The 14,041-nt window shown below is 43.0% G+C and overlaps 2 protein-coding genes across 2 annotated transcripts; both read left to right on the top strand.

Moving 5' to 3' along the window:
• Window positions 1–1,180: 1,180 nt before the first annotated feature.
• LOC121611945 (serine/threonine-protein phosphatase 2A catalytic subunit alpha isoform-like) lies at window positions 1,181–4,230 on the top strand. The gene is made up of 7 exons (XM_041944682.1): window positions 1,181–1,282; window positions 1,762–1,971; window positions 2,114–2,287; window positions 2,368–2,457; window positions 3,049–3,210; window positions 3,332–3,450; window positions 3,576–4,230. Exons 1-7 carry the CDS (start codon window positions 1,181–1,183, stop codon window positions 3,646–3,648), a joined length of 930 nt encoding a protein of 309 aa, XP_041800616.1. The 3' UTR covers window positions 3,649–4,230.
• Window positions 4,231–5,080: 850 nt separating this feature from the next.
• On the top strand, window positions 5,081–12,961 carry sfxn1 (sideroflexin 1). Its single transcript, XM_041944006.1, has 11 exons — window positions 5,081–5,166; window positions 6,951–7,120; window positions 7,201–7,371; window positions 8,373–8,471; window positions 8,587–8,662; window positions 8,984–9,069; window positions 9,228–9,355; window positions 9,548–9,597; window positions 9,893–9,942; window positions 11,238–11,285; window positions 11,466–12,961. The coding sequence occupies exons 2-11, from the start codon at window positions 6,957–6,959 to the stop codon at window positions 11,560–11,562; spliced, it is 969 nt and encodes a 322-aa protein (XP_041799940.1). The 5' UTR covers window positions 5,081–5,166; window positions 6,951–6,956; the 3' UTR covers window positions 11,563–12,961.
• Window positions 12,962–14,041: the final 1,080 nt, after the last annotated feature.

Below are 14,041 nucleotides of genomic sequence, written 5' to 3'. Positions count from 1 at the left end.
AGTTTATCATGGCTGTTTTACTGAAAACATTTCCCTGCTGCTGCTGGAAATACTGTATGAAAGAGATGAGACTGGAAAAAAGGTAAACATAAAGTCTGTGAAAACCAAAACAAGTAGGTTAACCAAAAGAGTAACAATCCTTTGTGGTTTATCAAAATCAAGTGGATTTATTGTCAATATTAAAACACTCGTTGTTGAGCTTTAAAGTTAGGAAAACCACAAATAACTTGTGTTACAGGTCCCTTTTCCTCTTATCTTAATTTCTAAGGTAGCTACGTATTGTAAATACCTAAGTAGCTAGCGATACTAGCTCTGATTTAACAGCTAAGCTAACTAGTTAGTTTTAAAACAGCCGTTATAGGTTCAGTAATTACACTTCAACAGCCTATCGTTTTCCATACCACAAAATATAAACAGGCTAAACAAAATTTTAACACATATTCCGTCTCTGTGATATATTTTCTGTGCTATCGTTAAGTTAACCTGTTGAGATGCAGGTTAGTCACCAACCGACTAACTAGCCTGTAAAATTGTTTTGATTTTAGTGATGATGCTGTTCAACCGTTGGTCCTGACTGTTCCCGGCATCGTCCAGCAGAGGGCAGAGCAACCAGCAATTTCACTTTTTAAAAAAGCGACATTCAGAAAACGCATTAACAAGCTAAAGTAACGAAAAACATAAAATTAACCCATTAGAATTACAGCCGCTCGGACAAATGCACGAGACATTTTTTTAAACATATATCTTCAGGGCCCCATCAGGGATGATATGACGTAATTAGGATTTGTTGCCCAGCATCGCTTTGGAGCGGAGTTGGCAGGGCTGGGTCCGCGATTTCTCTGCGCGAGTTTGTCTTCGCGATAATAAGAGTGTGCATGACCTTGGTGCTTTAACAAGGATGGGTACATCATTGCTGAATAATGTGAACTAAACACTTTTGTCCCCACACTGCAGGGACGCAGAGCAGTTGACGCATTCGTTTTCTCACACACACAACACGCACACACACAAGCGCGCGCGCACACACGCAAACACGCGCGTAAACACAGTGAAGCTGCGAATGACCAGAGCGCTTGCTAGGACGTAGCGTAGCCGGGCCATCAAAACGTAACGAAATAGCGAGAGGTTGTCCTGAGGTATTTTAAAGCTGGTCGGCTCGCTAGCTGACGGCAAACCAGGCATGGACGACAAGTCATTCACCAAGGAGCTGGACGGATGGATTGAACAACTGAATGAGTGCAAACAGCTGTCAGAGAATCAGGTCAAAGTCCTATGTGAAAAGGTAAGGTTTGCGCAGGACGGGAGGCAGAACTATCAGTCATTAGCTTTCTGCGATGCTAGCGCACCGTTAGCTGTTACGCCTCCTCAATCGTCAGGCTCAGCTGAAGTATTGCCGAACCTCAGCTAATACACACGCCCTTGCTTTGGAGCACACCATTTGGCTGCTGCTCCATGCAGTACACTGCTATTGGAAACCACTCGCCAAGAAGATGGAGGGGCATGCCTGCAAATATGTTTCCCCTAGCTACGCCCACTCTTGGTACCTCTCCACCACTGGAGTGCACTGGCACCAGTTACCACAGCAAACTGTAGCATGATCTGCTGCATCCTTCATAATCTGAAAAAAGGGATGAATATTCAGTGTTTGTGTGCTTTAATACGGCTTGTTCAATCAAAAACAGTATGCACTCCTACACTGCATCATACTCTGTGTTACCTGTTACCTGCATCATCCTGTGTGTTGTTGGTCCTCCATTTAAGGCCAAGGAGATCCTGACAAAGGAGTCCAATGTGCAGGAGGTGAGATGTCCGGTGACAGTCTGCGGAGATGTCCATGGTCAGTTTCATGATCTAATGGAGCTGTTTAAGATCGGGGGCAAGTCTCCAGACACTAACTACCTCTTCATGGGAGATTATGTTGACAGAGGCTACTATTCTGTGGAGACAGTTACCCTCCTGGTTTCTCTTAAGGTAAAAAAAAATGCCACTGATGCTGTGATATATAATATTTGCAAGTCAGCTTCACCTGAGATATGGATTTTGATTTGGGGAAGGATAATGTTCACGAGTGATCATTCTTGCATTTTGTTTACAAACACATTTTTCTTGGTAGGTGAGGTTCCGTGAACGTATCACAATTCTCAGAGGAAACCACGAGAGCAGACAGATCACACAAGTGTACGGCTTCTACGATGAGTGCTTAAGGAAATATGGAAATGCCAATGTTTGGAAGTACTTCACAGATCTTTTTGACTATCTGCCCCTCACTGCACTGGTAGATAACCAGGTAAGGCTCTGTGTTCAGGTGTGGCATGTGACATTAAAGATACAGGCACTCTGTCATTTGTTTTCTCTCTCTTCTGTAAGATTTTCTGCCTCCATGGAGGACTGTCCCCTTCAATAGACACACTGGAACACATCAGAGCGCTGGATCGCCTGCAGGAGGTTCCTCATGAGGTAAATTAAGTCCGATATTAGAGGAACTTCTCTTAAAGGACCTTTTAGATGATTAATTGTTATGTAATTTACTGTCATAACATATGGATGTTAAAACATTTATGTGATGGAGTACAGTGATGCGTGTAGTTGCAGGGATGCTCCATCAATTTCACAACTTTTACATCATCTGCTTTACATACACATTGATCAAACTTCATTATAAATCTTGATCAATTAGCTGATCCATAGAAAATGAATCCAGCGAGGAATTTAAGGATATGTTTTCATCGAAGTGCCAAAAATTGGCTGGATTTTCAAATGTTTTCTGACTTTGTTAGTCTTTAATGAAATTGAACTGTTGAATATGTTAGCTGGAGTCATGGGAATTTGAAATGAACATTTTGCTCAATTTTCGAACAATTCATACATTGAGCAATTAATAAAAACAAATAGCAGACTGATCGATAATGAAAACCATTTTTAGTTGCAGACCTAACAAAGCCGTACAGCAGTTTTACAGTATCCCAAAACTGTAGTTCTATACGGTGTAATAGACTTTGTGTTTGCATGTGCATCAGACTAAACAACACTGTTTCCTGCATGTTTCAGGGTCCAATGTGTGACTTGTTATGGTCAGACCCTGATGACCGTGGTGGCTGGGGCATCTCACCCCGCGGTGCTGGTTACACCTTCGGGCAGGACATTTCTGAGACTTTCAACCACGCCAACGGCCTCACTTTGGTTTCAAGAGCCCACCAGCTGGTGATGGAGGTACTTTAACTTTGTTTATCCGCTGACACTAATTCTGTTTTTTTGCTGGGAGGCGCTGCAGCTTTGACATTAGATGTTGTGAATTTTAAATAAGTAACATGCAAGTAATGTCTCGGCCCAGGGTTACAATTGGTGCCACGACCGCAATGTAGTGACGATCTTCAGTGCACCAAACTATTGTTATCGTTGTGGAAACCAGGCAGCAATCATGGAACTTGACGACACATTGAAATACTCCTTGTAAGTAAAGTTTTTTTTATGTTGTTCTAAAAGTCACTATTTTTCACATGGATATTTGGTACTCTCTTTAAGATTAATTCTCAAAATATGACTTGACGAGGAGTCCTGCCCTGTGTTTGCTTCAGCCTACAGTTCGACCCCGCGCCACGCAGAGGGGAGCCCCATGTGACGCGGCGTACGCCAGACTATTTCCTGTAAAGATCACTGGTGAGGATGGCTAGAGGCCGCACAGAGGCTTGAGAAAAGATGTATTCATAACCCCAAGGACCAAAAAAAAAAAATGTGTGCCATACTCACAGTGAAATGGAAACTATCACATCAAGCTAAAGACCACCATCCTTTCAACTTTTTTCTCTCTGTGCATGATGTTTTTATCGCTAGAAATGACTGCTACTATGAACAATACCGTCACAATACCTGCTGGTTTGTCAGGAAACACGAATAAACTAACGCTGAGAATAACAACTAAATGTAAGTAATCTTTGTGTTAGGGTGTTAACGATGACCAGAGTGTGTTGCCACATACAGTATGTAAGCTGCATCTTTCACTCGGCATGGCCTCAAATCAAAGGTTGCAGTAAATCTAATGTGAACTCTTTTCTTTTGGTAACTGAAGCGCAACAGTTTTATTTTGTGGAGTGAGATGATAGGGTTAGACGTCGGAAATGAATCTGTTCTCTTTGCACTTTTGTATTTGATTTTTATCACATGGCACTGACAGACTATGTTCTTTTTTATACCCTGTTATAGTGTAAGTAGCTCTCTTTCTGCTCTGCTGTCTCTTATGGGAGTTAATGTATTTCATTTAAGTAGGCAATATTGATAAAAATGACATCAGATGTAAAAAAAAAAGAAAAGAAAAAACGTAATGTTTTGCAGCCACAGCTATACAAAATAAAAACTGAAGTTGCTTCGTCATTTATTTTCCTCTAGGTGCTGTTTGTGGCATTCTTCACCACTAGATGGAAACAGACCCCCAAAAACTGCTGATGGTCAAACGATAGGACAGTCAGTCCTACTGTGAATGTGTGCAGCACATTTTCATGTATTTATTTGTCTTGTAGGCAGCCACGAGGTATATATCATGATTTTGAAACATTAAAGAGATCAGACTACTGATCTCGAGCCAAGCATTTGGGTACTCATTTTGTTTTCTGTTATATGTTTTTTTATACATATAAAACAAAGAAAGCTCTGTTTTTTAAAGGAACGCTTACTTTAACACGTTAGTGTAAAATTATTTTTTAATAATTATTTTTTATTAATATCAGGCTGGTACAAAGAGTCGAGTGTGGAAATCCAAAGTTTTAGCCGTCATTAATGATTTACAGCCGGAGCGTCAACGCGGCGAAAATGTCAGCGCGTTAGCGGATGTGGAGCGCGGCGCGATGCTGAACATAAAAGCCTCATTTTTCAGGACGAAGTGAAATGAAACTCAACTTGTCGCCAAAATGTATTTTAGTGCGTGGTGGAAAAATAGGAACACATCACGCATTTTCCGAACTTTTTGTGCCTGTCGGTCGTCCATCGCTCCGCCTCTGATCTGAGCGCAGCGCGGTTTGGAGGCAGACTTTTATTTTGTCAGAGAGTTTCCTGACGCGGGGGGATGTGCCCGTGTGCGCTGCTGTGTGGCTGCGCTGACGCTGCTGCATGTAAAATTAGCTGGCTGCAGCCTTTCAGGGACACCTCTTGCGGACCGCCGGAGCCCACAGTGCAGTAAGTAACCTGTCCGTATTTTTAAAAGGCGTCCGTCGAGACGTCGGGGCAGAGGCGAGCAGCGCGCACTCTGCGTCCGAGGTCGCGGAAAGTGTGATTAGACGCGTTTGGCTGGTGGTGAAAGCCCGCTGGATGTGTGGATGTGGCAGGCTGATACTAGTTGAATCTGGGGCGCACAGCTGGACAGCTGACGGGCCCGGACAGATGTCGTGCCTAATTAGTCTTTTCAAAATGAAGCTACTTAGGTTTCTATTGTTTGCTAAGTGTTTAAGAGCCTTGTTCGGATGCAGAGGACACCTCCAGCTACAGTCCAGATTTAACTGGTCTACGTCGGGTTGAACAATTGACCGTATCCAGTCACAGAGCATGTTTACTCCGCCCGCGACCACTGACAGAAAGCAGCTTCTGCCGGTGTAATAGATGTCAGACATACAGGTTGAAATATCTGCAATCAGGTGCTGCTTGTAGTATCATGTATTTGACTGTAAGGAGATGCTGGGGATTGCAGGTTAATGTGTAGCCACGCAGGCCGCCTTTGATTGGTTAAGAGTGAGGGCAGAGGCAGTTGAGAGTTTGGATCCAAGGCCGTGTCTGTCCAAAGTTCAGTCCTCTGGTATCAGCTATTTTCCTTTTAACATCAGGAAACGTCCTGCTCCCACCGTCCAGCCCGTGCAGTGATTTAGTGTTTTACTGGATGGGCTCAGAGAAAGGGGGGTTTTGTTGTCATCTCGTGAGAACCGCATGCAGTTTAATTCAATTTAAAGAGACCGCACGCGCCCTGCACGCCACAGCCGCCGGCCAACAAGAGACTTTTCTTGTTTTCTTGTCAGTCCAGCAGCCATCTTTGGTGCAATTTCAGGTGGAGTTTCATCATGCTGCTGCGTGTCTTTGCATTGACTTGCTGCACTCTGGTGTCTCCCTCATCTGGGGCGTGGAGCAAATGGTTAAAAACCAGATCAGACTGGGTTCCAGGGGACCCACACACAGGGCAGAATGAGCAGGCTGCATCCACAAAGAGGATGTTTTTTGATAGGTCAGTGTCTGTTCAGTGCAGGCCAGTCTTATCTGGTTCTGGACTGTGAAGTCATAAATGCATAAAGTTTGAATGAAATGCTCACTAGTGGTGGTGATAATAAATGATTATAAAACCCAGATATTGCATAACCTGCTGCACAATGCTCACTTTACCTTAATGCAATCTGTAGTCAATAATAATGATTATGAATCAATAATAAATACTTGGGCCAGCTATTCACAGTTGCTCACAACGTACACGCAGAGCTCCAAGGGCTGCTTTTCAGCCACAGTTTGGGGGTTGGTGTGTGCACATAATGGGGCTTTGCAATTTAGTGCTTCACAACCCTTGTGTCAGGTCAGCCGTCACCATAGCAACATTATGCTGAATAAGCAGCACGGCAGTCCAGACAGGGGCTTTATTTCCAGGAGCCCTCCTTCACTGACTTGTGTCCTCAAAAGACAACAAGAAGTGAAAAGCTGTAACTCCCGGGGTGAGTGCTGGAGCGGGGCCCTGGACTCCTTCAACAATATCAGTCAGCATCAGCCAGTCAGGAAACACAGTTATTCTCCATAGCTAACATTCAGACATCCATGCTCCAGTACAGCTGAAATTAAGCATTTTTGTCTCAGATTGCTTCTCCTGCTTCCATTAATCTACTCCAGAGGACGGCGACTGAAAATCCTTGAACCTTAAAGCATCGTTCCTACACACTTTTGTGTGCCCACAAATCCCTGATGTGACTACTGTAACGTTTTTCTTTCCGCAGATAAATATGGCAGCAGAGCTATCCACTTCCATAAACATCAAGGAGCCCCGGTGGGACCAGAGCACATTTGTAGGTCGGGCAAAGCATTTCTTCACTGTCACAGACCCCAGAAACGTCCTCCTCACCAACGAACAACTAGCTCACGCGCACAAAATCATCACTGAGTACAGGTGAGCCAGGCAACAGCTGCAAGCTTCTCTTTTCCAGCTGTTATGAGTTTGCTTTAAACGTTACCTTTACTCTCTCCAAGGCAAGGCATAGTCTCCCCAGGACTGACAGAAGATGAACTGTGGAAAGCCAAATATGTTTTTGATTCGGCTTTCCACCCTGACACCGGAGAGAAGATGATCCTGATTGGCCGCATGTCAGCACAGGTTCCAATGAACATGACGATCACTGGATGCATGATGACATTTTACAAGTAAGCTTATAGATTTACATCTCTGTACTACTACTACTGAAGATATTACCATAATAGGCCTTTTTCTTAGCAGACCTCTCCACATGTCACAATAAGAAACACACAGGTGTAAATAATAAAATGAGCAAAGGCTGAATCCCATTTAGCTGCTTCAGTTTCAAGGTCCTTGTATTGTGCATACTGGCTCATTGTCACACTTTGCAGGACTCCTGGTAGTATTCTTACAACTTAAAATAGTATCACTTGTGCATTTTTATGTATTACTGAAGGACACCTGGGAAGGAAAATATTCATTTAATGGTGCAATATGTAAGAATATGGCCACTTGCTGAGGGTCGCCCAAAACACATAGGGGGCAGTGTATCACCAGAGTAAAAGCTGCTGTTAGCCAGTTAGCTCAGTTAGCCGTGCAGCTAGTTGCCCTATTAGGTGGCCGAGTCTGCCCAGGCAGAGAGCTCTTGGCAATTAAGCTTGTCTTAGTTCAATGAAAGAGAGAAACTTATAAGGTGTATAACTGTATTTTTCTGTTTAATAATGATCATAAGTATAAGAAAAAATTCCTTTCTTGACATTTTGCGATACCTAGCAAACTCGCCGCTCACATACATCTCCCAGCTGAAACTACATGGGGCTATATTATCGGACTGCTGCCTCTTGAGGTACAAAGTGGTATTACAGCATTGACCGGGGCTAGCTGGTTAGCATGCTAATTTCAGTATCTCTGCAACACAATACACAGGCGTCTTTGACATAACGTCAGATTCAAAGCTGTTATTTAATTTTTGAATGTTTTAAACTGAAATTCTTACGTGCGTATTACATATTGCACCTTCAGGCCTTATTATCCACGTTTTTAATCAATCAATTCATAATAGAGTCTTCATGCTTTCTAACTAAAACCAGTAAATCCAACCTTCAGTTGTACAGTTTTAACTAATGAAATACTTTTCCTCTGGGAAACCTCTGCTCTATCCTTGCTCATGATGTTGGCCGTCTTGCAGAACAACTCCGGCCGTGTTGTTTTGGCAGTGGATCAATCAGTCCTTCAACGCAATAGTCAACTATACCAACCGGAGTGGCGATGCTCCAATCACAGTCAGGTAAGAGACAGACATTCTGGCACCGACGCTGGCTCATATTAACCCTTTAATTCAACAGTTTTTGTGTGCACAGTTTGTTTTTGCGTGACGTGACCGGTGACTCTTTTGTTCGCAGTCAGCTTGGCACAGCTTATGTGTCTGCCACCACAGGGGCAGTTGCCACCGCTCTAGGACTAAATGCACTAACAAAGGTATCGGCTCATCTAACCCCATTCTACATCTCATTTTAATGTATCAGCTCCAGCCGCATGGGTGTGCTGCCATGAAGTTAGCCATGCACAAATAGCCTGTAGAACAGTTGCATTATTGACAGGCCCTGGAATCTCGTTGTCCTGCCAGCTTTTATAGTGACTTTGTGTTAGAAAAGCCTCTATAGATATGAAATATAAGCTGCAGCAACCTCAGACTTCCACTAGTCTGAATGGTTACATTGACTGTGCTATCAGGGCACAGCAGAGCCAAGTGATTCATTTCTTCCCTCCTGTTTTTATGCCTTGTTTCTCCTGCTGTAGCACATCTCGCCCCTGATTGGACGATTTGTTCCTTTTGCTGCTGTAGCTGCCGCTAACTGTATCAACATCCCACTGATGAGACAAAGGTAAGGAGGACATGCAGTTCTCGGCAAAGTGCATCATCGTTAAGCGCATGGACAACACACAATGGCTTTGACTGTGAGATGACACAACGCTGATGGTGGAAAAGCCCCCCCTCGGTCGAATTCCTCTGATTTAGTTTGTTTTGTCTTCTTGTCTTCAGAGAACTTCAACACGGCATACCCATAACAGACGAGAATGACAACAGGTTAGGAGAGTCGACGAAAGCTGCGCAGCAGGCTATCTCTCAGGTTGTGGTCTCCAGAATCCTCATGGCCTCTCCAGGAATGGGTATGAACAGCTTTGCATCATCAGTCCAGTTAGACAGCCGGATGTGATGTTTTTTAACTCCCATTTGGTAGCTAGTGGCGTCATTTGATTAAAAATAAAACAAAATACAAGTTTAAAGCCACCAACTTTGTTATATTTGTAGCATTTTAGTGGAAAATGCATTGTGCAGTGATACTTTATGTCTATTTCCAGCTATCCCCCCGTTTTTAATGAACCATCTGGAGAAGAAGGCCTTTCTGAAGGTAGGCATATTTCTGACTTGGTTGCATCCGTTAAGACCCAAACAACAGTACAGAAGGCTGCATTTGCGGCAGCGACCTCCTCAACATCAGCCCCATCATCACAGGTTTAAAATAGCACAGAGGCCGAAGTTAAATGGTGGGAACCTCATGTCCCACACTGCGTCTGCCACTCGGTTTCCTTTTAGTAATCACACATCAGAGGCACGAAAAGCGCCGAGGACATGAGGCCACTCTAGTATGGGAATTCACCACTGCTTTTGTGCCCCTCATTCATTTTTCTGCCTGGTCTTTTCAGAAGTTCCCATGGATGAGTGCACCTATTCAAGTCAGCCTGGTGGGATTCTGGTGAGTCGTCAGAGATGGTCCACCTGATAAGCGGCCATGTAAAATTCTTTTGAAATTTCAACTTCATTTCTTACTATAAGGATAGGAAATGTCATTAATCCCAAGAGTTATGCCACTGTAAAGGTTGCTGTTCAAATTATTGTGAAGCATCTCAAGAGGAATGTGCTCATTAGACGTGTTAGTTCCCTAAATAATATCACGGAGCTGGTTTTGTGAGTTCAGCGGCTCAGTAACGCAGTTATGTTAACAGTAAAGTGGTAGTCAGCAGGCAGAGGGTTACAACATTTTCAGTAATTTAAACAAACATGCCACATGTTCTGTGAAATCCTCTCACGTGCTTCCTATCACCTCTGAATAACCAGTTAAACTCATGTGTAACATTCCTTTAGTTCAGTGATTTGAGCAGCACATCATGCCAACTGGGACACACACACACACACACACACACACACGAGAGAAGACCTCTTATACAGGTAGACGATATGACAATATTTACCATGAGACGATCTGTCAGAGATTTTGCCATACTTTTAAAGTAACTTTCCCTTTAATATCTGGTTGTTTTAGGCCATTGTGTGCAATGCAACAGTCAACAAGCAGGAAAATTAGATGTTTACTGTGATTTTTATGTTATTAGCCAGGCTGGCAGCGTAGCTCTATGGATGAAAATGTCGGCCTGTCCTTCGTGTCGGTCCACCACTTTGGGCCAGGCTGAAATATCTCTACCTGAAATTTTGCATAGAGATTCACTGTCACCAGAGGATGAATCATACTGATCCCCTGACTTTTGACATTTAGTGCCATTATGCTCGAGATTTGTGGTTTTGAGTGAAACGTCTCAACAACTATTGGATGGATTGCCATGGTAACTGTGGTAACATTGGTGACTCCTTAACGTCTCTTCTAGCGCCATCATCATTATGGCCAAACACCTGCAAAACCAATGTCATTCCCCTCAGCCTCGGCTATCCTTGCATTTAGCGCTACTTATCAAATGTTAGCATGCTAACACACTAAACTAAGATGGCGATGATTATAACGCGCATGTTAGTGTGCTGATATAGTATATATACTATATATATTTAGCTCAAAGCCGTGACGTGCCTCACAGAGCGGCTAACATGGCTGCAGACTCTTTGTCTTGTTTAATCCATAAACACTTTCTGGACTTATTTTTCGGAAATGTACATCATCATGATAGAGCTTATGTAGCCTGTTGTGGTTACCTATTTTAAAGCACACATACACTTGAAACAGCCACGCAGCTGAATTCAACCCTCTGTATGTCTTTTCAGCCTGGTGTTTGCCACGCCGCTGTGCTGTGCATTGTTCCCTCAGAAGAGGTGAGTGGGACGTTCAAAGTTGACACTGAGATACCAGTGACCAGCCTATCACAGCCGCAGCGCCTTTTCGCTCGTTCAATTTATGCACAATTTGCACAATTCTTTTCTGCCTGAAAAGTTGCGTAACACCCATTAAGCCATTAACCCCTGCATGTCTCCCATTCCTCCCCCCCGATCCAGCTCTATGTCAGTCAGCCGCCTGGAGCCGGAGCTGCAGGAGAAAATCCGGGCCGAGCACCCGGGAGTGGAGAGGGTCTACTTCAACAAAGGGCTATGAGCGTGCAGCCCCCACATCCAAACACTGCCATAGCACAGCTGCAGGCTCAGTCCTCGCCTCTCTGCCAGCCCTCCTCATTCAGTGTGCCAAAGTTAAGTTAGTGTCTCCTCATTTCCTCCATTCAAGATGGATATCTGAGGACTCCCTCTCTCAGTCAGTCTCTTTGTAACGAGATGTTTGCTTTTGTCGATGTGATCGTTGATTTTTATCGTAACTGCTCGAGAAGATTTTCTCCGACTGGGCCCGGTTGAAAAGTATGACGTTTATCATGACAGATACTGTATAGTGGCCCGTGTAAGGTTGTTTTAAGTGGACATTTTTTTCTGTGCAGTATTTTTTTTTTTTGAAGTTGGTGACTTTTTCATACTCTCCTACCTATGAGGGTGGCAGTCGTCTTATTTCTTAACTGCATAATAATTGATTATAATCAGATTTTGACACTGATTAGTCAAAGACCTCTGCAGTTCTTGCATTTGCCAAATCTGTACTCACACCTTTTTCGACCTCATCAACGATTACAACCTCCTACTCTGCCAGTATTATTTTGAATGCCATTCACTTTAACTCACCTTAGTTCAGTTCTTTTTGCCAAATGAGTGACGTTCAGTGAGCCTTGAGGCCTCCTGACATCATTAATCTGAAGACCATTCTCCAGGGATCCACCCTATAAAATGTGATGCTATGATTGTGGCAACTATTGGTGGGCCAACATGGTGCTATTTGATGTCTTAATAAGCAGCATTTATCATACTACTTATTCTGCTTGCCAAACACGCGCGAACAAGCCCCTCCTCATGTGAGCATCATGGGGTTTACAGAAAGTAGTTTTCTCTGTATATTTAGTCGCACCGAGGCTACACTCAGGAGAGCTGAACGGTGATTTCACACTGGCTCCCAGCTACCTAATCCCTAACCTCCAGTAGTTAATCTAGGATGATCACAGTATTTGATACCACCAAAATTCAACAGCTCATTCATGCCTTTCACTGACTCACATGGTATCTTCTCTACCTTTATGCAGCATCATAAGGGGTTTGATTAGTAGCGCGCAAAGTGACACATTTTAGAAGTATGTGGCAGATTAATCATGCTGTTTTGGAGATATTATAGAACATTTATAGATATACGTTTGGAATCTATGTTAGATATAGATGTCCATACTGTGGAGGGGAAATGCCAAAAATGTTCTAATGATAGCATTTTTCAAGGCAATGATGATATACAGAAGAATCCATCTGCTGTAAATATGACTGTTGCCATCATGAACCTGCTCTGTGGAGTCAAACAAAGAGTGCACATTTCCGTTGACTGGAGCATCATACAGAATTAGTTTGACCTCGGCCTGGAGAGTTTGAGGACAGTTCTCAACTAAAACCTTGCATCATTAACACCCCCCTGCTTAGCGTTTTTTTTTTTTTTTTTTTTTTTTTTGTATTTTGTGAGAAATATGCACATCTTAGTTCTTACATAGGGTTACATCAGCACAGAGTATCACAGAGCTCTTTTCTGATAAAGCAGGTGCAGTCTGATGTCGTAACTTTTGTTCTGTTCCTGTCCTGCAGCAGTCAGTATTCAGATGATGCCCGTCTGGTATGTTTGGACACAGTCGGCGTAGACTGTGTCGTGTGGGCCCGACACCAGATGGCATTCATCCAGAAGGCTGCCGGGTTGTTCTGTTGGTGCACAGAGTGGATGGCATTTGTGAGCCACATTTACAGCAACTGTATTTTACAATGTGAAGTTTGTATTCTAGGCCAATATCACATCAGAGAGACTATACAGCGACATGCCAGATTTATCAGTGGACATACCAAAATCAGGGACGAGAGTGAAAAAGATGGACTCGAAGCCACAAAACTCACAAGCAGTATTTTGCAAAATCTTCAACCAACTTAAACTTCAAAAAAAAAATAAGAAAAAAAAAAGATTTGAAGATCTAGTGTGTGTTTAAATCATTTGGTCCAATAAATGGAGTTGTTACATTTCAAATTTAAATACATCTTAAATGCTTGTGAACATTGATTTGAACTCATTGCATCTTTTTGCTCATCATGGTGTGTAATTTCTGTAAGGTGTTAAATGTTTGATATTCTGTAAATCTGCTTACATATATTGCTGTATAAGTAACTTTATTTTAGATTGTCAGTGTTTCCAGAGAGATGTGTTGGAGTTGGAGCTGTTCCCTAGCTGGTTTGAAGTGACATTTGTCATTATGGTGTTGAAGGTAACTGAATGTACCATTTTCCGATTGCAGCTGTTGGCGGTGTGTGTGATAAGCACACATGTTGTGACATGTTTCAACAACTCTACATTTTTAGAACTTGTTAAACATGTTTCGCTTCCCGACCACAATGCTTTTCAGCACATCCTTCATCAGTGAGGGAGTAAGAAAAAATGAGATGTACTAAACTGGCCCTTTCGTTTACATGAATTCTGATAATTATTCCCTTTACCTCTGACTGTATCTGATGAGAACTAA

Source organism: Chelmon rostratus, chromosome 9 (assembly GCF_017976325.1).
Source record: "Chelmon rostratus isolate fCheRos1 chromosome 9, fCheRos1.pri, whole genome shotgun sequence".
Classification (NCBI taxonomy): Eukaryota; Metazoa; Chordata; class Actinopteri; order Chaetodontiformes; family Chaetodontidae; genus Chelmon; species Chelmon rostratus.
The sequence above is the reverse complement of the archived record's forward strand: the minus strand, read 5'-3'. Positions and strand labels throughout refer to the sequence as shown.